At 42.0% G+C, this 19,464-nt stretch overlaps 1 protein-coding gene across 3 annotated transcripts in view; it reads left to right on the top strand.

Annotated features, from left to right (window-relative positions):
* LOC147247551 (A-type potassium channel modulatory protein KCNIP2) overlaps nt 1-19,464 on the top strand; it is a 108,971-nt gene that overhangs the window by 32,876 nt on the left and 56,631 nt on the right. Inside the window, exon 1 of one of the 3 annotated variants that reach the window (XM_086181461.1) lies at nt 17,572-17,927. The exons of the other annotated variants lie outside the window; for them this stretch is intronic. Coding sequence (XP_086037587.1) covers nt 17,840-17,927 — 88 coding nt within the window. The 5' untranslated portion in view covers nt 17,572-17,839. Of the gene's footprint in view, nt 1-17,571; nt 17,928-19,464 lie in introns of those variants that run through there. 3 annotated transcript variants of the gene reach the window in all.

The following is a 19,464-nucleotide window of genomic DNA, read 5'->3' as shown; positions in this document are numbered from 1 at the left end:
GGGTTTTGAAATGAAACTCATTCAGTGTGCTCTTGCCTCACGTTAACATTCAAACATCAGTTTCAACCAATGATCAGAAGTGAGGTTCAGAACCTCGCTATTGGGTGATTGAGATTTAGCGTGAGACTTCCATGACCACTTCTCTGATCAGTGTCTGCTGCCCCCCTACCTAAATGATATTCAACTAGAAAATTTGTTTTGTCAGAAGTCAGCCACATATATTTGGATCAAAGCTAAACGGGGGATTAGTCAGCCCCGTGACAGTCTGGCAAACCTCGTAGTGTCCCGCTCCAACCCCCCTCTGCCACTGCTGTTGTTGAGGTCACAGACCCGGTTGGACTTTTTTCACAAGTTTTTTTTTTTTAAACGAAGCTCCTCTGCGACCTTTTCATACAACAAGCCATCCTTCACGGTCCCGTGAGATGGTCACGGTCCTCTTGCCAGTGATGTTAGCAGCTCCCTGATCTCAGTGGCTCCCCAGGTGCTCATCTTGCTGAGGTGACAATGCGTCGGAAGAATATTTAGCCCTGTGACAGTCTGTAAGTTTCAAAACATCAACGCTGCTCTGGCTGCCAGCAGCGATGACATTCTTGAAGGGGTTTGATGCGGGAGAACCGGCGAGCGTTATGTTTGCGAGTTTGCGTCACCATCGACACCTCCGCCCACCTCACACCGAGCCGGCACATTAATGGCTTGGATTCACATAGCAGTGGAGGCGGCAATAAGTGTACTCCCGGTGGAGGAATAATGCCGGGCCAAATTTGACCCCCAATTTGCGACACTCTGTCTGAAACCTCGGACCAAGCGGCAAAAAAAAACGGGCGATAAGCGGCTCAGTGGCCAATGTGAAAGCACCGAGTTAAGGGTCAGGACTTTGTTGTTCCCTGTTAGTCTTTGACAGACAGTTTTTAAGATTTATTCACAGCAGTGCTTGTGTCAACTGGAACAAATGGAAAATACTCCTAGAATTAAAGTGAACAATGTAACGTACAGAGGATGAATGGTCCATTGACCTGCTCTGTGGTCATCTGTCCTTGTCCCTGACACTGACATGTCTCCACAGCAGCTGTTACAGCAGCGACAGCTCTCACCATCCATCCTTGTTTGGAGATGGTAAGAATATTTTGGCTGTCCCTCAGGCAGTCTGTCTAAAAATAAGAAAAATATAACTGTATGTCCTCCCCTTGTTAAATAAACCGTCAAATAAACAATTTCTCTGAGGATGGTGTGTGTGTGTGTGTCGAGGTATTTGTGTATGAGTGGGTGAGCTCTGTTTCCCACCTCCTGCCCCCTAACTCCTTTATTTCTCCCGATGCTGTAAAATATTAGAATGTGTCATGGTGAGAATCTTTGTACTGTATGTGCTGTTGAATTCAGGAAGGGAGGAGGGGAGAGCAGGATAGAATCGGACTCTTTAAGTTGTGCATTTAATTCATAGCATCGTTTATCTTCTCAGCTCTTTGTGAATGCTCATCTCTGTTTTATTCTTTGCCCACCCACCTCCACCCCCAATTAAACTCTCTTTCTCCATCTTTTTTCTTCCTCTGCTGCTTTTTTGTCTTCCCATTTCCTTGACTATCCATCCAGACTGTATGTCAAGAGGTTGGGAGCAGAAATAAAAAGAGTGGGAGGGGGAAGATTTAGTCACAATAGTGGGTGTAATGGGCACAATCGGTTGGCAGAAATGGGTCGATAAGAAAGGCATGGATTAATGAACATGTGAGAGAAAAGGTCCAGGCTTGCTCACAGTGAAAGTAGTTTTGGAGGGTTTTAGAAAGGCGGAGAAGTGCTTCACATAGAGGCCAGGAGACTTGGAGAATTGGGAACAAGGGGCAGCAGGACTGCATTTAATATCAGCCACACTATATATTATAGATAAAGGAGAGTTGTGAAGCCTTGAGTTTCTTTTCTGCCACTGCACAGCATGCCGTACCTCTGGCTGCCTTCTTTTTTTTCTTTTTTTTTTGTCACCCGCACAGAATAAAAAGGGAGAATGAGCAGCAAGAGAAGAAAGCACAGGGTTTATATTTTAAAGGAAGATGGAGAATATGAAGCAAACACAGGCAATAATACAAGACACACAGCAGTATAACACCAACACGAAGTCCTGCTGTAATTGCAGTTCTCTCATTTTGATGTAGTTGACACTTTCAAATGTGTTAAGTCGTCTTTGAGCTGTTATAACGTGAAGACTGAAAATCACAAGTAGCCAGATGTGTCCTCTTAATTTGAATGTCAATTACCACCATGAATCAGTTTTAATAATGTCAGCACTGAATTAATTAACTTTACAAGTTAATCTGAGAAGATTCTGAGAAACAAGGATTCAGATGCTTGGACGGCATCACTTACTGGATCGAAACATACAGACACAAAAACACATTCCACATGCCTGCACACACACAACATTTCATGACCGTCTTCGTGGTTTAAGATCTTTTATGCGTGTTATTTGTGTCTGTGAATTGTCAGGTCTGTCACAGTCACTGATGAAAGGAAAGTTATGCTCTTTTTTCCTTTCACTTGTGTTTTGTGCAAGCCTACATTTCAGGAAATAAGCACACAAAATATGCCTGCTTACACTGGTCATTTGTGCTGCGTCCCTGACGCTAGAGAAAATAACAAACCTTTCTTTTTATTTAGAGTGCCTGTAATGAGGTGTAGACGGAGGTTCTCAACCTTGTCAAGGCTTCTCTATTCAACTGGCAAAGGTCCATTTAAAAAAAAAAAAGGAAAGAAAAAAGATCCCAAATAATATTGACTTATCTATTTAGTTCTAACCACACACTGTCGTACAGGTTCAGGTTTAATAAATCCAATTAAAACAGCCAGATTATTAAAATTGCATGCCGTGCGTGGTCCAATAGTGGTGTTGAACAATTATTAACAAAGTTACAGGCTAATGTTAGCGAACCTTTTGCCGACCTGAGCTTTAAACTGATGTCAGTTTAATGTACTGAAAAAATTTCTCCCTGAGTTTCAAGTTTTCCTTCTCATCTAAAGACACACACACAAGACACACCAGCTGTCCCCCGGCCCAGTGGTGGAGCGAGAACCGTGGTGCAGATGATATCAAAGCACCAGAAGAAATGTGTTCGATAAATCCAACAAATACGTCTTTGCTTTGAACTCAAACTCCAGAGTGGGTCCCTAAAATCAACTTTAAGTCAAATGTTTGGATGCTGAAAGGATTTTGGTATCAAATTTGTCACTAAAATGTACATTTTGAAGAACTTCTTCCCCATTAAACAATAAACAAGAGTGCGCAATTTACAAATACTGACCGATTCAGTATTGAAAATCACTGACCTGAGCTTCAAACCTCTTGTAGGGGTTAAGATCTTGATTGTACGCTTCAACGTTAGTGAGTGTGTGTGTGGTGGTGTAGAGGACTGTTAAATGTCTTTTCTGCAGACTGATCATGCCAGTGTGATAGCATTTCCACCATGGAAGATGCTTTCAAAAATCTTTACAAGTGTAGACGTGATCAAACTACAGGCAGAATCCAAAATGGTTGTGGTGTAAAGAACGGAGTAGGAATGGAGTGAGTTGATGCTGATATAAGATATTGGACACAGTCACTAAAGCTTGATCTGTATTGTCAAATGTAATATTAGAGCTGAGCCAGATGGCAAAGCTCTCTATTTACTACTCAGTCTTCATTCCTTCTCTCATTTATGGTCATGACTCTAACAGTCAAATTGTGGGTACAAGTGGCCAAAATGGGTTTTCTCAGACGGCTGGCTTATTTCTCCCTGAGGGGGAAAGTGAGACTCTGAGTGGAGCTGCTGTTTCTTTGGTTTGACAGCATCTAGTTGAGGTGGTTCAGGCCTTTAGTAAGTAAAACCTCTTGGTTGTCTCCTCAGGGAGAAGTGATAGCAGATGGGAGGAAGCCATGGGGCATTCTGTCATAATGCATGGCTCATTTTCATCTGACATCACATCACCTGGTGATACAACCGCATGTATGCATACTTCATGTTAGAAATAGGCAGCAGGACGGTCAATATTTTTCAGTGATATTGCAGGTATGACCCTGAATGACCTTCCCAACCTGTATATGGTCAGGATTTTGTAGAAAACCCAGTCAGTCCTGTTTATTCTCAGACAACCCCTTCCTTGCTGCAGTTAGACTCTAATAATAGCTCAATATATTTATTTTTATGTTGTATTTTATGTTATTGTTTATTGCTAGGCATATAAAAAATTGCTCCTGGTTGATAATAAGGACATTTGCGATTCTTGGTTTTAAAACTGACTCCAAATACTAAATTTTCTTTTCTACAGAGAAACAGCAATCAAGAGAGTACTTTAAAAGCGTACATTTAAATTTATAAATAATTCATTATCATCATTAGTCCCCCTTGATCACTGTGAAATTAGACCTTTACAACTGAAAGAACAGGTGATCAATTTAGAGTATGATCTGTGAATAACTGTTAAACAGGAGTTTGAAGAGAGCAAAAGTACTATTAAGAGACTGAAAGAACAAAGGTGTGTGTGTGGGGTGGGGGGTGGGGGGGGGGGTGTACCTATTTTAGTTAGAGAACTTTTCTTCCCAATACAGCACAATGTAATTTCTGAATTCCTGGTTAGAGATAAGGTCTGAATTGAGGTTAGGTTCAGGTTAGGATTAGGGCTTGGGTTAGCCTGTCCACATGAATTGAAGTCAATGCAATATTTTAATAAGACAATAAGGATAAGTCTTGGTTATGGAAGGACAATGTAATAAAGAAACCTCTCTCTCTCTCCCTCTCTCTCTCTCTCTCTCACTCTCTCTCGCTGTATGTGTGTGTGTGTGTGTGTGTGTGTGTGTGTGTGTGTGTGTGTGTTAGAGTAAACCTAATCCCTCCTCTTTCTATCACAGATCCATACCTGTCCACCCACTGATTTCCCATGAGCCTTTCATTGTGTGAATTCAACCCAGTCTGACTCCTTTTTCTTCAGTTATGGTCATTTACAGACACACACACACACACACACACACACACACACACACACACACGCACGCACACACACACACACACACACACACAAACACGCCGCTTGCTACTTGTTGTTTACAATGAAGGAGGTGAAAAGTTTCAGTGTCCTCTAGGAACATAATTTTTTGTTTTCATCTGAAAGATGTCTGTGTATTTGTGTTTATATAAGTGAAGACAGTTTAAATGCCATTAGTCTGATGAGTGTCTCTCCTCCCAGTAACTGCTGCAGTTCACCTGGCTTCACCTCTGGCTCCCTACATGGTGAGTGGATGTGAAACACACAGATACTTAGAAATAGAAGTTGCCTTTTGCTTCATTCCCAGTGTCAATATACCAATATCATGAGACAGGTGTGTCTTCTCCACTTGTGCAGACACTCATGAGTATGAGCACTCAGCAGAAGTGAAAACACTTAATTTCATCGCTGGGTGTCTTGAGTTGAGTGTGAGTTGGAAAGTTCATCAGAGAGATAGAGAGAGAGGGAGAGATCCTTCGGGAAGCTGTAGATAGTGTCAAGAGGAGTGAGGGATTACATTAGGAGAGTTAGTGATTATAGTAGTGTAGCGTAAGTGCTGCACCCGTCATAATCAAAGCAGCTATTAATGCTCTTAGTGGGGATCAAATTGAGCTCATGAAACAAGTAGCATGAGTGCAAAAAGAGAAGCTGTCAAGTCAGGAAGAAAAAGACAGGCGAGGATGTCGAGTGTAGGAGGTATTTTAAATGTTTCTTACTTTGCAGTTGATTTTTGCAGGGAAAATTTCCCCAATTTGTACATAAGAAAACTGGTGTTCGACACATCTAACCAGAGAGGCAGTGCTCGTTCAAGTCACATTTAGATATTCACCTCACTTCTAACAAAATAATGCTTCTTGCTTAATTAAGAACAATATACACGTTCATCAGGCAAATGTTGTAATGTGCCTCATTGGTTTTCTCACGTTCTGTTCGCATTCTCCTTCACCCGCTAACCGCGTGTCATTTTCATGTCCTCATCATGTATTTTAGTATCTGACTTCCCTCCTGCACTTTCTAAACTGCAAGTCTATGACTCTTGTCTGCAGTTGCACAGAGGGATAAGAAAGTTTGTGTAGGTGTTGATACAGTCAAACGTTTAATATAATTCTCAAATTTAAACACTTATTTGATGAACTAAATGGATAGAAATACGGTTGTATAATCCGCGGCGTGGGCCTGTTTCAGTAACTTTTGACCTCTTGATTCTTTCTATTTATCCTCAAGGCCCAGCAGAAGTGCATACCAAATTTTACGAAATTCCATCAACCTGTCATGAGATATGGTGTTAACAAGAGATGGACAAACTGCAAACCTGAAATTAGCATGCCTGTGACTCAAATGAATCCACATCGCCAAGGTTAAAAAAAAGGCATATGACGTGACCTCGTTATGTAATCAATATGTGCGCATTGGTGGTATTACAGGATCTAGATGGACTGGAAACATCCACTCATAGTCACGGATGAACTGGTACATGTTGGTAGTCATAGGTCAGCGTTGCCTCATACTTTCACCAAAACAAATCCTCTCAGACAAATGTTCAGTAGGATAGAATGATCCAGAAGCACAGATTCCACTGTGACATCATTATTTTTCAGCCATTATTCATGCTTTAAATCAGGAGTAGAAGGGAGGCTTTTATGACTTTGTAGTAAATCAAATAGACTTTGAACAGACATGGATGTGAACTGCAACTTGACAGCTGCACAGTTTTAGTTTGAGCAGGCAGGTGCAACTTTGGGTGGAAGGACAGCTCTCTTGGGATTATCGTTTGTTTCTGGGGGGGGACTCACTGGAGCTACCCTCGTTAGACTCTGGTTCAGCATATATATATTTATAACCTTTGCTCTGACACTTTTTGATGAATTATCCCTTCTGGGTGCAGGACACACATCCCTTCCCATCAATAATTGCCGTGGGCCCTTCAGTTTTGTTTTTTTTGGGGGGGGGGGGCAGAGTCTGTGTCAGTTTCTACTATGTGGCCCAGAGGCTGACCAAAAAGTTGGAGACAGACTGTAGTAGTTGAGCGTGAACACACACATGCACGGACACACACACACACACACACACACCCAAATGAAGAGTTGCACAGCTTCAGGCAAGTCTCTCCTTGGAATCCCAATCAGGTGGACGGCACCTAAATTGCAGTGAAGGTGACCTGTTGTCCTCGGATGGATGACAGCGATGGGACCGATGTGTCCCTCTTCTATTAGAAATGATTATATCATTTAGATACAGATGGATCATTTAACCCAGCAGCTGTCTTCATCAGACACACCAGACTGAGCTCGCTGGTTAATGGCTCACAAGAAGCCATGGGGGGAGCAGTGACTGGCAATGAAGCACAGAAATGCAATGGATGGGCAAGAGGGGGGCAAAGTGGACCAACCTGTTACTGGAAGGCGTCAAACTCCCTCCGAGACGTGAGTGCAATACCTGACTGAGCTGTTCGAAAAGATAAACCTGACACATCAACAAGCCTATCCAGCAGATATGGAGCAACATTAGCTTTGATTTGGAGTCGCATCTTCTCCCATCGACCGATTTGTCTCAAAGAGTTGATGGTGAGCAGAGCAGTAATAATATCCCATCTTTTCATAGATGTAGCACTTTTTTCAATTCATCAATTAGAAATTTTGCACCCTAAGGTTTGTAAGAACCACGAGTTACAACTGCAAAAAAAACAAAAGCACATACATGATGCATTCAGCGGGAGAATTCTTTCAGAAAAACACTTAATGCAACCGTCCACCCACAACTTCAAGGCAATGCTGTGTCCTAATGTGCTTTAAATATAGAATATGAGGTTGGTAAAAATAATAGATGCTCAACACATTTATCTTTATGTACCATGAGGTGAAACCGTGAATTGAAGTGTTATTTTTTTGCATCCATAATTTGAATTGTTAGTGCAGCAGCTGTACTTGAGTCGGCATCTTTGAAACCTGACCTATTCTCTGACCTTCTGCAGTTTGGATAGATCTCTGCAAAGTCATGTCTGCAGGTTTCTGGCGCACAATGGACCTGATGGAACTGGTTTCTGTTTCTCTTTATCTCCCCCTCCCTCTCCCTACTCATTTGCCATTTTAGTCCATGCATGTGTACACCCACTTCTCCCTAGTGACACATCCATTCTTGACAAAATGTCTCCACAGGACACAGAAATGCTGGACACATACGTGAGCGTCTAGAACATGAGGAAAACACGTGCTGCGGTGGTATAGAACTGAGGTTCGGGGGTGGGATAAGTGCTCTCTCCTGTTGAGGAGGAGAAGACAGACTCTGAAAATGGAAGCGTAGATTTTCTCTCCTCCTCCTACACAGGCAGCAAGGCTCACAGGGGCTCTGTCTTTCTCTGATCTTGGAGTCACTAAACACCTGCTGCCTGCCTTCAGACAGCCAGAGGGAGGTAGAGAGGGAGGGAGGGACGGAAGGAGGGAGAGAACAGCGGTGGAGCAGCAGAGAGGTTGGGTGTGACGGTGATAGAGGCTTCAGAAGAAATACAAAGAACCAGACTTTACATCGACCCTTGAGGGGTATCAAAGACCCCCAGTACTTGAAGAATATTTGATGGAGGTGCAGGTAGCGGCGTGTTATTCCGCAGCACTGTTTTCCAATGTTGGGTTGGCTGACTTCGCTTCCGGCTGACTTTGGTAATATGACCAACATGAAAGCCACACAATCTCCCTAGTGGGTTATTTGTGAGCTGCACAGCCCGGTGACCCCCTCCCTCTACCCACCTCTCACTGTTTATTTGTCAGTGTAGTCTCCCTGGGCTCGGCCCCCTCTTTGCCATCTTCTATCTCAGAGCCTGATCCCTGGCTTTTTCTGAGGGAGTACATGAGCAGCTCTTGCAGGGTGCAAAAGAACAGTAGATGAGTATGTGTGTGTGTGTGTGTGTGTGTGTGTGTGTGTGTGTGTGTGTGTGTTTAGCTTCTACACACGGAAGAGGAGATTTGATTCTCTCTGATTCATCCACTCATTGCTCTTCCTCACTAAACGCATGTCTCTGATCCCATAAAGTCATCATGGCCATGTTGCTGAACTACGTCCTCTTGTGACCCTTCAGTTTTTACTCCCGTCACACTCAGCTGATACAAATTGAACGGATTATAGTTTGAGAGCAGCAAAGCGTAAATCTGTCACGTCAATCACTCTAGGTCAGTCAGATCCAATGAACGTATCCGACTTTTCTCTACTAGAAAAATTAGTTTGTGTATTTTCTGCAGCCCTGATAATTAACTGTATACAAGGCAGACAACTGAGGCCAGATATCATTCTGAGGTCAATACAAATAATTGCTTCTAGCTCAAAAGTGAAATATTTATTTGTTGTGGATTCCAGCCTTTATAGGCTAATATATTCAGAACTACATTACTGTACTCAATATTATTGAGCTAATATTTTTCTATTGTAGTAAAATACATTATTTGTGGTCCTTGAATAAATAATGTGATACATGTCATACATAATTTTGGCTCCCTGCTAATTAAACGAGTTAATTTAGTGTATTTGCCATATCTTTTCATATTTTTAAAATTATTTTACCTCAATAATTATTAAAAAAAAACATATTTTTATATATATTGAAATATCTTGGAGTTTTTTTTGTCTTGGTGCAGCATTTTTAGAAGAACAGCATTCATGACTTTGCTGGTGTTCAGGTGCCTCCTACTGGTGAACAGAATTCAGTGCAGGCCAGTGAGCTCTGGGCAGTTCACGTCAAACTACAAATGAAAAAACTGTTTTATTTTCTACACTGTTCATGTATGTACTTTCTCTAGAACTTTTTGGAAGTTCTGCTGCATGTCAGCACATCTTGAGTTTTGTTTGATGACATTCTGCTGCCTTTAGTGTCATCATTCGTTGTACACTTAAAAATTGAAAAGAAAATGAATATAGTTTTTATTTTAGATTGAGTCTCTAGAGTTCATAAATAAAAATGAAAAATAACTCAACACAGTCCAGATCTAATCTTCAGTTTACGGAGGTTTGCTGTGGAAATTTGAAACATCCAGAGCACAAAACACTAAGAATGAACTTACACTGACATCTTGTGTCCAGCAGGAAAATATTTGTGGATTTTATTGGAGATGGAATTGTGCTTTTAATAGTTTTTAGTTGTTTATGCAACTTCCATTCCTACCTGCACTGATTTATCAGGCTCAGTATGGAAACTCAGACACCCCTCACTTCAGAATCACCCTTCAGCTCTTTTGCGGGGATCCCGTGGTTGGTCCCGAGCCAGATGAGGTATATATATTTAATCCCTTCCTTCCACTTTAAAGAGCCACTCTTTCCACTCTGAGCTCCCTCTGGATTTCTGAGCTCCTCTATCTCAAAAGCTGAGCCCAGACTCCCAATGGAGAAAACTAATTTGAGGAGCTTATATAATTCATCTGGTCAGCAGACCCAGGGCAGCAACTCACTTGAACCCCAGAGGGAACAATCTATTGTTGTGACTTGGAGCTGCTGACCGCTTCACACTCGGAAGTAAAACACCTCAGGGACCATGAGAGGTCACGGAGAGATCAAAAACAGAAGTGACATTGTCGTCTTCCAGCTGTGCCTTGAGACCCTGTCCATGAATATCACAACAGTCCTTCTAGACCAGAGCCAGGTGGAGTCGAACCTCAACCTTCCTCATCCCGAGAACCAGTTTTACCATGCTGGGGGTTCACATGCCAAGGCCGCCACCCTTGTCTGCTGCCTGGTTGAACCGCACACACGACTCTTTATTGATCTTGATTTGAGGAAATAACATCAAATGACCGACAAAATATTCATTCATATTCAAAAGATAATTCTTATTTGCCGTCATGCCGGAATTCATAGTACTGTATGTTGTATATTATGAATGTAGTCAGTACTGTGTGGTTTAAGGAATAATCTGCTTTTACAGAGGTCAAGTATTTTTACATCATTTTTCCTGAGGTAATTTCAGATTATGAATTCCGACAGTATTGGCGTGTGTGTGATTCCGTGACTTCTGTTTTAATTTGTGATTGAAATTTTTTTCAGATTTTCCTGCTAACTTTATTGGCATTATTTCATAGTTGATATGATCAGGATTCAATGTGTTTTCTTGGGGGGGTTTAGTGTTTGTGCTCATGTGATTAATGGCCAAAAAAGATTTTATGGTTAAAAAAAAAAGATGTTCTACAGTTCTATTTTCATATCATCATTTATATCATTAGTGGAAAAATTACCATCATAAATTGATGACCATATCTGCCGTCAATCGGTGGTCAGACTGAGGAGGTAAGGCCACTCATCCCTCCGATACACGTGTCAACACAGTCTTACAATCTATATTTCCATAACATGCTTATGTTGACGCACTCTGGTTTTCTTGCCTCTCAAGTGAAAATCGTTTATCAGCAGTTAAAAACAAAACAATGTTTCAACTCCAACATTTTGCCTGTCTTCTTTTCATTAGGATGTGAAGCTGATATGAGCGTGCGGAAGTTGTAATGTACTTCTCCTCCTTGAGTTGTGTCTTTGCAGGATTGTGCCTGCAGAGGGCAGCATCATCATGAAGCATCTCGTCTGTCCGCGCATGACGGTCTGTGCCGACATTAGTGGACCGCTGCATGAAGAACATACGGCATGTCATTATTACTCGTCCTTTTTTCAACCCTCACAAGTGGTTGTTGCTTAAACCTGGATTCTTTTAAAAAGAAATCTGGGATGTTCATCGTTTATATTTGAATGATGACTTCCTTAATATTGTAATAAATCAGGATGCAGTTTGCACCAAAATTTCATCAGTATCACCACCTCTGAACCACCTCGTTTGAGTAGATCTCCCAACTATTTGTTCCTCTCCTCTCATTAGGGCCAGGTTTCATGTACTCCTCACCAAAATACCACACAGAGCAAATTTCAAAGTCACAAAACATTAAAAACAGCAAAGAAAGCAGAATCCCCAGGACCCACTGACTGGGTGTTAATGGCCTATCATGATAATCAATTAGATCACAAAAAGCGTGAGTAAATTAATTATATTTCCAAACAACTCTTAAGGGTATAGGATGTGTTAATAGATAGAAACTCTCTGTATATACGTCCTCATATTTTGTTTGTATTTAAGGCAGCATCCTTGAGGATGAGTGTTTCCACCTGGGTCTCTCTTCCTCCTCAGTCTCTTGCTCTCTCTCTCTCTCTCTCTCTCTCTCTCTCTCTCTCTTCTGTCCTTCTCTCCTCAGTCACTTACTCTCAGTAAATAGAATGTTGAGTGGGTTTCACCAGCTGGTGCATTTGCCTGCCACATAGTGGTAAAAACAAGTGTGTGTGTGCGTGAGTGTGTGTGTGTGTGTGTGTGTGTGTGTGTGTGTGTGTGTGTGTGTGTAAGAGAGAGATACTTGAGTGTCAGCGTCACATCTGCCCTCCAACGCGCGAGTGTGTGTGTCTTTGTGCTAATATGGCACCCTATTACAAATATGTGAAGGATCATTATGTTTTCCCTCGCAACCCACACACGCACACACACTCCAATTATCCCCTGCATCTGAATCTCATTCAACACAAACCTGAATCAAAATGAGAACTGTATTTAGGAGCAGAGCGTGAGAGGCAGAGTAAATGTAGGGCAGGTGAGGTCAGGCACCTTCCTGTTGATTTCCAGGCTGTGTGATGATGCTTTTGAACGTCACTTGACAGTTTAGTCAGGTCAGGTCAGGTCATAGTCTCTGTCATAATGTCTGATCCAATCACAGAACCTTCCTGCCAATCTGACGCTTCACGACTAGGTCGACGGTGCAGCGAGTCTTCCTATCAGCTCGTCTTTCCTGACCTCTGTGTCTTCCCATCTATTTTCATGCCTTTTATGTCTGTGGACTGACATTTTCAGACTATTTTTAACTGCATGTCTACTGTTATTTGAATCCTCGATTAATGTGAATGAGATGCAAAATGTGTTGTTGGCTGATAATTTCTGCTTAAAGGACCTGTCATTTGAAATGTTGTGCTCTTCTGGGCTGTCATCGCGAAAAGGCTGAAGCTCTGATTGTACTCTGCCCGGTTCACACCATGGACATCTTGGTGGTGGTGACTCATACTGCTGGACTGATACACTTGAAAATTTACACATAAACACACACATCCTTGTACTTGTATCTTTGGGAAGACTTTCACTGACGTAATGCATTCCCTAGCCCCTCACCCTAAACCTAACCATCTCCACTGACTGCCTGACCCTAACCTTGACCCTAAACCTAACCAGAGCCTAATTCTAACCTCGACCCTAAAACCAAGTCTTGACCTTCAAACGGCCCTTTAAAGATGTGAGGACCGGCTAAAATGTCCTCACTTTCCAAAAATGTCCTCACTCTGTTAGTTAAATACGTATTCTAGTCCTCAAGATGTAGCAAGTACAAGAACACACACACACACACACACACACACACACACACACACACACACACACACACACACACACTTACATATTAAGAGCAGGTGCTGCATCTTGGCACAAATCCTGTATATGTTTTACCATGTTAACAACAGCACAGCAACACATGCAGACCTCTTAAACAACACCAGTCACCTCCTTCACACTCCCCCTCATGGAAACCTGTGTTACTTCTGCTGCTTAATATTTCTGTTTGGTCTGGCTCACTAGCTGAAGTGAAGGTGCACCAACATTGCAGACAATCCTCTGTAAATCCTGTTAAAGCTGTCACATATCTGAAGAAGGTCTGACATCCTCAGACACAGGCAGTGCTGGAGGTTTGGTTTTGGAATATGTAAAGCTTTCCCAGAGGGAGGACAGATACCTGATTGACAAGGAACATACAGAGAAAAATGTCTTCTTACTTCAAGTGAGTCAGATTTATGATCCCAAGCTAAAAAGTTATGTAGTTTTTATGCAAGGATGTCCTGAATTTAAGATGAACTGCACACTAGAACTAGATTTTGAGTGGTAACCCAAATGATGTGACCACAGGGATGAAACACGGTTATGGTAGTGTTATCATTCTTTCCAATTATATGAAAATTGACAGTTCACGGGTTGAAAATGGGTATCTCCTTCACACGGCAACAGATTTCACTCCTCACACATATTTGGGTTTTTTCACACAATGTTAAGTCTCTTAGCAAAAATACAAGGAATATCCTCCAGCAGACCCTTTGACTCCAGTGTAAGTGAGACTAGGCTTAAGCAAGAAGATACTCAAGTAGTTTGTTCCTGGCACAAAAAGCCATGGGAGAGTTAGGAAATGATCCTGGCTTGGATTCAAATGAGAATCCTTTTTTTTAACAGAAATGTCAAGCTAACATTCACGACTGGCAACACAAAACCAACAGCTGGTTCCTGCTGCAGCTGCACAGTACCCAAATATCCTGTCCTGTCCAATCGTGTTCGAAACCACAGCGAAACAGCAGTCACCATCACAAAAGCTTCCCCCACTCATTAGCCTGCAACATGCGCTGCAGTCGCCTCCCTAACAGTCCATCCACCACTCCCTCCTCCCGCTCACACACTACAGACTTTTCTCACCTGATCCTGATGTTGTGCAATTTCCTGCTTCCGTGTCTTGTCAGTTGAAACCTCCCAAATGATTCAAATTAACTGATTATACAAGTTCTCTGATGTCTGCAGTGATTACAAAACAATTGAGCGGCATTTCTGTCAATGGAACTTCTATATGAACTCTTATTACTATTGAAACGCATTGATTTATCACATATTACAGAGTCATGAGCTGGAGTCAACGACAAGACCAGTGAAATCCTGAACCATGCTACAGCTACTGCTCTCAGTTATGGCCATAATTATTATAATAAACCTAACAAGATATCATTTCATAACTTTCTCTCATTTATTTTGCATTTCACTAAGTGTGAATTTTTCTTTCCTCCTCTTCCTGTCCAGAGAATAAAGCTGGCACTGCAATGCAATATCTAACCTCCTACCATCTGCTCATACACTTTGATCTGTTCTGCCACACACACTCACACACACACACACACACACACACACACACACACACACACACACACACACACACACACACACACACACACACACACACACACATATATATAAATATACACATATATATACATATATAAAGTAGTTTGTTGGTATAGGTAACATAAGAGATCTGTAATCTCATCCTGATCACTCAGTATCCCTCTTTAGTTTTTATTTCACTGTTTCACTCCACGTTGAGGTTGAAACAGTAACAGGATTGTTTGTCATCTGTCATAGTATCTCCCGTACATGCTTGAACGTTTTTGCTTTTTATAAATGATGTTCATAATTTTCAACCTTACTTTTAGTAGTTTTCGTTTGCTTTTGTCACATCCTGCTGTGTATAAATTCTACCAAACAATGTAAGACAGCTAAGTTTGTTGAGTCGCATCTGGACGCTTCGGACATCAACTATGAATAATAGTATTTCATAACTAATATGGATAACTAACTAACTAACTAATAACTAAGTAATATGAACTAATCATAACTAATATGAATGTAGTGTAACAATAACATGAAAGTGTAATAGATATACATCAACATGTATCAACAATAGTTGAGCGGTAAACTTTTCTTTCCTGTGTTAAAGGTCTTAATTTGGGAAAAAATCCTCCTCTTTCTTTGATAAGCGATCCACTCCACACAGTCATCAGGCGTGAAGGCTGGCATTGCACATTCCTGCAAAGCTCCAGTACCTACAGCCCCAGTGTTTTAGTCAGTATTTTCATAACATTTTTTAATTCATGTACTTTTGATTCTTAATTTCTCAGTCCATAAAGCAATGCATCTTTAAACTTAATCACTTGTTATTTTAGCTCCATCATCAACCGTTGGAAACTTTCAATTTCAATTTTCTGTGAGCTTTGTTGTATAAATGTATGGAATAGTTGACATGAATCACCTTTTAAATAACCACATCTTCCTTTATAAGATTCTACCATGTGTTCCTGTCACTGTGACCTTTGACCTTTGTCTAACAAATGCTTTTCAGTTCACCTGGGAGTCCCTGAGGATCTTTCATGATGACAAACTTAATCAACCCTTGTGAACATGCTCCAGAATCACAGCAGCTAAGCCAGTGAGAGAGCAGAAGCTGCCAGTAGCTTCCGCTGCCATCGGATTAATCATGACACTGCACCTGATTTTAAGTCGAAGCGTTCCTTCATTTTTTCAGTTTTACAACGGCACAGAGCCTTTGGCGATCCATGAAGTTAAAACAAAGGAAGCTTAACCCTGACCTGAATCATGAGATCAGCATACCAGAAGTCAACGTTAGTAATTAGTGAGTAATCCTGATATGATCTTTAATACTCCGATGTCTCCTGCATCTGCTCTTAAGCCCCTCTCCACAATATTCCACTCTCAAATCCTTGAGTGTGACTTGAATACAGCAGGGCTCTTTATCTGTCTGCTAGTGTTGCGTTGACTCTCAAGAGTTTCGAGCAGCTCACTGTCAAACATTCACCTGCACTTTGACCCCTCGTGGGGACTCTGAATGGGGTCAGGGAGCCTGTAGAAGGAAGGAAGGAAGGAAGGAAGGAGGAAGAGAACGTTTAGGGGAAGCATCTGCCTGACGTCTGATCGATTTTCTCTCCTACCTGAAGGAGAGGCAGGTGTGAACGTGTTTGTAGGGGTGTGTGTGTCCACCACTCCAGAAAAATCCGTGGAGTCAGAGGTTGCCATGGCAACACTAATCACTTTTAATTCAGCATCGGGGAAAGAGACAGGAGATAAAGGTGAAGTGGCAGCAGTTTAGTGGGATAATGTGGGAGTTGTAGAAGGAGACACAATCAGATGTGTCAACAGGGAAAAGCAGGTGAAGGCTTGGTGAGAGAGACAGAGAGAGAGAGACAGAGAGAGATTTTACATTAATACATTTCTCTCATCTCACAAGATTGAAAAGCTCCTTTTTTCTCTCCTCCTCCTCCTCTGGGGGCAGACAATAATCTGTTCATCGGTCCCAGTGAAGGGTGGTATTTGTCCAACAATGTTTTTTCCTGTCAGTTTTTTAGTCACACTTTTTAAAAAAAATATTTTACCACAGTAGAGGAAGATGGGAAATAGATTAATTATACATTCCCCCACTTTTTCTCCATCTCCACCTCCTTGCCTTTTGTGTACCTTCACTTTTTCCGTTTTGCGCCTTCTTTTTACCTCCTGTCATAAATATTGTAATGAGTATATACAAGCCGAAGACAGACAGACGGACAGGTAGGGAAGGTGTGTGACGCTAATTAATGGGTTTTCTTTGTTGCGTCTGTCACCTTGCTCAGCCTCCTGCTGCCTTAAAAAACACACACAAATATTAACAGTCACACACACTCTCCCAGGCTGTCGTCTTTTATGAGCCATGAGTGGAGAGGAAAAAAAATAGAAAAACAACAACAACAAGACGTGTATGCTGCTAGAGAAAAACCACCACCTGCCAGTCAAGCCAGCCTCCTTGTAGTACACTCACACACACAATCGCACACGCACTCAATAATTTTCTGCCACACTCCTCTCTCAGCCAATGAGATGCTGGAAAAGGGGCATCTCAGACTGTGAGGAGGAGGAGAGAGGGTACTGCTGGCTGATTGACAGCCAGCGCCCTACAGGTGGAGAGAAGAACGGAGAGGAAGAGAGAGGAGGGAGGACGACCGAGAGAGAGGAAAAGGGAAGTGAGAAGGAGGAGGAGGAGGAGAAGAGAGGCACCACCGGCAATCAGACTTTCCTCCACACACCTACTCTCACATAGCTCTGTTCCTTTCCTTCTTACCTTGAGATCCTGTGCCCCCACCCCCACCCCCACCCCAACCCCCCCCCCCGGCAGACGAGTCGACCACCATCACCATCCTCCACCACAGCTGCATCAAGATGAGCCAGTGCAGGAAAAGGTGCAAGAGGCAGCTCACTAAGGTGGCTCGATATTTCTACCGTTTCCTCATGGGAACACTCAGCCAAGGTAGGCTCCCAAAACTTCCAGGTTTCTTGGCTGCGTCTGTTTTTTTTTTTTTTTTTTTTAGTAAGTACTAAAGATGATCTAAAGACATTTTTCTTCTTGTTGCTTGTAGTTTATGGTAGTGTTTCAGTGTCCGGTTTCAGGGTTGCATTGTTGTCTCAGTATGATGGTAGATGCTCTGTTAATGAGCATACAGTCAAATCACTTTTCCAAAGAGTGTGTGTGTGTGTGTGTGTGTGTGTGTGTGTGTGTGTGCGTGTGTGTGCACTCTACTTCAGAGCTTTGTGTCATCTTAGAGAGATAAAGTTAAGACTTCAAACAGTCCAGATTTAAATCCTTAACTCTACATCATGTATGTTTGTTTTGTGTGTCTTATGTATGCTAATAAAAACAATTAGCAGTAAACAGAGTGAGAATTAGATGCTGGGCTTGAATTAACCCCCCCCCCCCCACCAGAAGTCAAACAGATTGCCCTCTGGAAGAATGTGGCATTCCACCTCCATTGAGAAACTCTCAGTGGGAGAAACACACGCACACACACACACACACACACACACACACACACACACACACACACACACACGTTGCCTTTTATCCAGCCCCTCAGCCAGCTCTCAGTATGACATCAGCTCCCCCATCCTCCTCTGAAGCTCACTTAACTTCCTCATGCTAATCTGTTCACTAGGATTAAAATAAAGGTGCAGTCAAAGTCCTTCAGGATATTTAGGTTTTGTTCTTTTATGTCCTCACACTAAGCTCATAGCGTTGGCTGAGTTCTGTGTCCTCTGCCAGAGACGCCCTCTCCAGCTTTACCTATAGCTCTCCTGCAGCTAAGCTGTACACCCATTCTTCTTCATCCCTCTGACTTTTGACGTTGAGCAGCAGCTCACTTTGCCCCGGGGGGAGAGATAGGCTGCTTCTATTGAATCCTGCAGTTTATCTGAGTGGGTGGATATAAAGCACTGTTTAGATGACCTTGTCAATAGAGGAGCGTGTGAATGCTAATTTGACATCCATGCAGCACATCTCCACTTCAGCTTTTCTCTTTGTTGTCTCTTCAGACTTTGACATGCAGCTGCAGTCATGCATGTGGAAGAGGCATCCTCATACTTCTTACCGTAAATACAAACAGCATTAGATTTTATGAGATTTTATCAGCGCTTTTACTAATAATTGTGAGACTGTCGCTTGAAATGATTAGCTGCATTTGAAAGTAAAACCATCAGATATTTGTCTGACTGTGTCACACACAAGCAAATCACTAATAGATTGACGTTATTGTATTATATAAAAAAAAACATCTATGGAATAACTAAGTAGATGCCTGTGTAGCTCCATTGTTCATTATCTTATTAAAAATCCATAAGATGCCCTGTTGCACCGTGTGACATATTACATCATTCCAACGATCATCAGCACTCTTGTTGCTTTGAATCAGTCCTGCATGCACCATCCTGCTACTGTTGTAGACTGAATTAGGAAATTAGCTCTTTTAAAAAAGAAAACTTGTGTCTGAGTTTCAAAGAACATCAAACTGCAC

This window comes from Aulostomus chinensis, chromosome 16 (assembly GCF_037954235.1).
Source record: "Aulostomus chinensis isolate RoL2024-O1b breed Wild chromosome 16, RoL_Achi_v1.0, whole genome shotgun sequence".
In the NCBI taxonomy this organism is placed as follows: domain Eukaryota; kingdom Metazoa; phylum Chordata; class Actinopteri; order Syngnathiformes; family Aulostomidae; genus Aulostomus; species Aulostomus chinensis.
The sequence above is the reverse complement of the archived record's forward strand: the minus strand, read 5'-3'. Positions and strand labels throughout refer to the sequence as shown.